Genomic DNA, 4,988 nt, shown 5'->3' on the forward strand with positions numbered 1-4,988 from the left:
AAGAGGCCTGCCGGTTCAGACCACTGAGGGTCCCTCTAGTCCACCATCCTGTCTCACACAGGGGCCAGCCAGCTCCTCTGGAGGGCCAGCAACATGGCAGAGAGGCCGAGGCTTTCCCCTGAGAAGAACCTCAGAAGAGCCCTGCTGGGTCAGACCAGTGAGGGTCCCTCTAGTCCAGCATCCCGTCTCACACAGGGGCCAGCCAGCTCCTCTGGAGGGCCAGCAACATGGCAGAGAGGCCGAGGCCTTCCCCTGATAAGAACATCAGAAGAGCCCTGCTGGATCAGACCAGTGAGGGTCCCTCTAGTCCAGCATCCCGTCTCACACAGGGGCCCAACCAGTTCCTCTGGAGGGCCGACAACAGGGCAGAGAGGCCGAGGCCTTCCCCTGATGTTGCCTCCTGGCTGTGGTTCATAGGATTATGGCTTCTGAAGGTGGAGGTTCCTCTCAGTCACCATGGCTAGTAGCTACCGATAGACTTATCCTCCAGGAAATTTATCTAAGCCCCTTTTCAAGCCGCTTATTCCTGTGACCATCACTACATCCTCTAGCAGCGGATTCCACATTTTAATCCCTCTCTGTTTGAAACAGTGTTTCCTTTTGTCCATCCTGAACCTCCTGCCCATCAGCTTCATTGGACGCCCTCGAGTTCGAGTATTTGGGGAGAGGGAGAAAAAGTTCTCCACCCCATGCATAATTTTATAAACCTCTATCATGTCCCCCCCCCTTAGTTGTCTATTTTCTAATCTGAAAAGTCCCAGACTCTTCAGCCTTTCTTCCTAGGGAAGGCGCTCCAGCCCCCTACTCATTTTGATTGCCCTCCTCTGTCCTGTTTCCAGCTCTCTTTCGTTAAAGTATTTTGCTGGACCGTTCCGTTATAACACAGACTTTTTGCGGGAAAATCTGGAGAGCAGGAGCAGGCTGTTCCATGAGGTGGGGGGATGCTTTGAGGGCTGAAGTTTTTGGTTGGAGTCCTGGATGTGAAAGGCCTGCTAAATGCCATCTGGTGCAGTCGCCTGTCCTGGAGCTGGGCTCTTCCCTGTAGCTGTTGCCTTAATCCATATGACAAAGAATGAATGGACGTAAGCCTGACATTAGGAACCGCAACATTCAAAAACCAGTGGAGAAACGTTTTAACCTTCCAGGACATTCAGCTGCTAACCTAAAAGTAGCAGTTCTCTTACAAAGGAATTTCAAAGGGAGATTAGAAAGCGAGACTGCTGAATTGCAATTGATATAATGATAATAAAGCTCAAGAGAATGCATCCACCCTGGATCGGATCGAGACCTAGGTTTCCTGTCTCATTACTAGTGCTGATTTCTCCACGCCTATTACCCCTCTGCATATCTCTCCTAAATCCAATCATGCCTGCTGTTGTCATTCACCAGCTATTGTCATTTGCCTGCTAATGTCATTCAGCATCTGAAATCGCTCCACTTTCCAATGAGTAGGACAGATGGACTCCCATTCTAGCTGTATCTGAAGAAGTGAGCAGTGAATCACGAGAGCTCATCCCGTGCCACCTATTGTGTTAGTCTTTAAGGCTGAAGACTCTCACTCTTTTCTACATTTAACCCCGTCCCTCTCTTCCCAGCGTTCAGGCCAGTGGGCTATCTGGAGTGGACCAGTTGTCCAGCATCAGCATAACTGAAAAAGCAGCTTAGAGAAGCAACACCGGGCAAGGGGGTGGGGCAGACAGGACTGTATGATGCCAAACAGGAAACCATCCAAAAGAAGTCCCGGGCAGGATTTATGAAAGGATCACGGTGTTTCTCAGCTTCGGCTCTTCCTTACAGGAAGTAGTTTATGCACAAAGACAGACCTGTTCTCTGGGCATGGGCCTCTGGAAAGAATGCTTTGATTTGTCCCAACACTGATTTTCCCCCCCTCCATTTTTTTTTTGGCATTGAGATTATCTGTTAACGTAGCCTTGCTCAGATTACCCGAAGGCACAATTTATCCATGCTTGACCATCTGACCTTGGAGTAGGTGCCCCCCCTGAAAAAAGAAAGAAACAGCGGTGGACAAAAGATCCGGGGTGAGATGTGGGCACAGAAGGGCTGTTGTTTGTTTGTTTATTTCATTCCATTTATTAATCGCCTAATCCCCACAATCGTGGGGCTCTAGGCCAGGGGTGTCAAACTCATTTGTTACGAGGGCCGGATCGGACATAAATGAGACCTCGTTGGGCCAGCCCGTGTGCATCATAAAATGTAATGCCAGGTAGCGGAGATATAAACTTTATAAAGGACACAAACACAAAATGGGGTTTTTTAATACTTAAAATAAATACATGCTTAAAACGATTAGCTCTCTTGCAATATTTTATTCAACAGTGTCTGGTAACGGACACCTCTTGCTCTGAATTATTGCATCAAAATGTCTGTGCTGTTGCAATCTTGAGTATGCTGTTCAAGTGTGTATCTGTAAGCTGCAAACCTACTTTTGATTTATCGACATTCACCACAGAAATGTTATGCTCAAGAGTTCTGAGTCTAGGACCCAGGTTAAAACATGAAATGGCTGAGTGATTAAGAGAGTCTGGCGAAGCAAGCTAGGATGCAGCCAGAACTGGAAGCAGGAGACGGCTGGTTCCACTGTGGGCCTGATGGAAGCCCTCCGGGGGCCTCATCCAGCCCCCAGGCTGCATGTTTGACATCCCTGCTCTAGGCGCTGTACAAATTAAAAACCATAAGAACATAAAACCATATCCAGCATGTTATACAATAATTAAAAGTAAATGGCGAAAAATTTTGCAGTCTCCTCCCATATCTCGTCTGTCAGAGCTCCGTAAGTCCGGGGAGGGAGTCAACTCCACAAGGAATAGAGACCCAGGCAGGGTGCTGGCCATAGCAGAACGTCTCTGCCTTACAGGCCCTGCAGAATTGCATAAGAAGAAGAAGAGATTGGATTTATACCCTGCCCTTCACTACCCAAAGGTGTCTCAGAGCGGCTCACAGACTCCTTTCCCTTCCCCTCCCCACAACAGACACCCTGTGGGGTAGGTGGGGCTGAGAGAGCTGTTGACAGAAACTGCTCTTTTTCAAGAACAGCTGTGCCAGAACTACGGCTTGCCCAAGGTCATCCAGCCAGGTGCAAGTGGAGGAGTGGGGAATCAAACCCGGTTCTCCCAAGTTAGAGTCTGCGCACTTAACCACTACACCAAACTGGCTCTCCTACACCAAACTGGCTCTCCTACACCAAACTGCCTCTCCTACATCAAACTGCCTCTCCTACACCAAACTGGCTCTCGCAGGGCCCTGATGTTATTCAGCGGAGAGTTCCACCAGGTCGGGGCCGGTGCAAATAAACCAAGCAAGGCTTGCCCCCCCCGGGGAAGGGGATGTAAGATGTGGGAATGTATTTATTCACTAGGTTTCTTTCTCTTCCGGAGAACTTTCAAAGCGACGTCAAAATACGAAAGAACAGCAAAAATCCAATAAAGTGGTATAAAGCCTACTAAACTGTCATTTGGGGGAAAAAATCTTCATTGTCCCATTTTGAGTTATCGGATAAGGGTGATGCCCGGCAGCCCCGCCCACCTTCCTTTGATGTCTGTGCCACGGCCAATGGTAGCAGCCAGGAACCCTGTAAGCAAGCAGGCAGCTTATGCTTATTCGCTTACATCACAGTCCCGCCTGTCTCACCTGGACTCGAGGCAGATTACACAGAGGGAGTCAGCACAATCGATAGGACTTTCGATGAGCCATGCAATGGGATGAGAGCCGTAGAACCAACCTGAAGTCTAAAACACAGAACTGAAGCAAAGCATACTGTTAAATGCTGCAAAACGATGCGATAAGATCCAATCCGCAGCAAACTGTACATGGTGGTGCAGATCACAAGTCCCCAATAATTTATCCGAGTAACTTTGTGAAGGCTTTTGTACAGAGCTACGCTACTGCCTACGTAGAAAAGCCCTCTTGAGAAATTCAGTTCTGCTTAGTTTGCAGAAGGGGCGCCGCGGTGGCTCAGAGGTTAAGACGCTGAGCTGCAGACCCGAAGGTCTGTAGTTTGGCAGTTCGAGACCCGAGTGCCGCGGGATGGAGTGAGCTCCCGTCTCTGGCCCCAGCTCCTGCCAACCTAGCCGTTCGAAAGCAAGAATTTGCAAGTAGATAAACAGGTACTGCTTCTGTGGGAAGGTAACAGGGTTCCGTGGGCCTCGGCATTTAGTCATGGCGGCCACATGACCACGGAAACGTCTTCAGACAGCGCTGGCTCTTCGGTTTGGAAACGGAGATGAGCACCGCCCCCTTGAGTCGGATCCACAGCTTTCCATCTCTCTCCCTCTCTCTCCCCCTCTCTGCTCGTGATGTAGCTAGGGCCCTATCTCTGTCTCTCCTCTTTACTATCGAGTACGGTAATTCACGAACAAAGCTTCAATCTGCACGCCGATCCATTCACACACCTGTGTTGCATTAGTCACTCTGCCACCAGGAATGCAGCGCGAAATTTATTTATTCGATTTTTATCCCACTCCTTTCCCAAGTGGGGCTCAAATCCCCCCTGTCGTAAGCCTTTGCCCGTCCCAAGGCGCAACAGAATAAGAAGACGGGGAATTTTCTTGGCTTGTGTTCGTGGGAGCAGGGGCCCCCCCCCGCCCCTCGGCTTTCTATTCCTACCATTGGGGTGGGGTGACTCTCTCTCTCTCTCTTTCCTATTTCAGGTACATGATACAGTGGCCCGGATGTCGGATTCTGCACCGGCACGAGTTGGATGCCTTCCTGGCCCAGGCGGTGTCTGCTCAGCTCTACGAGCCAGATCAGCTTCAGGAGCTGAAGGTAGGGGACAAGGGGCGGGATCGGACCCCTGCAGCATTTCTGGGGGGGGGGATGAGGTTCGCTAGATCAGAGCTCGCCGGACTGAGGAAGAGAAGTCGGTGGGTCCCGCGGTGCTTTGCAGGAAGCTAATTTCTCCTAGGCGGCCGTGTGCACGAGATCAGGTTTTAGGGACAAGTGGACTTCCCTGCCCACACGCCCCAGTTGCC

General features: G+C 50.3%; 1 protein-coding gene across 1 annotated transcript in view; it reads left to right on the top strand.

The window, feature by feature from the left end:
* Positions 1 to 4,782, top strand: part of LOC107120290 (constitutive coactivator of PPAR-gamma-like protein 2) — a gene marked incomplete at its 3' end in the record, with an annotated part of 47,614 nt that extends 42,832 nt beyond the window's left edge. Inside the window, 1 exon segment of the mRNA XM_015422961.1 lies at positions 4,668 to 4,782. Within this exon segment, the coding sequence (XP_015278447.1) occupies positions 4,668 to 4,782 (115 nt within the window).
* Between the last annotated feature and the right edge of the window lie 206 nt (positions 4,783 to 4,988).

The sequence above is a fragment of the Gekko japonicus genome, unplaced genomic scaffold, assembly GCF_001447785.1.
Source record: "Gekko japonicus isolate JY-2015 unplaced genomic scaffold, Gekko_japonicus_V1.1 scaffold1327, whole genome shotgun sequence".
NCBI lineage: Eukaryota > Metazoa > Chordata > Lepidosauria > Squamata > Gekkonidae > Gekko > Gekko japonicus.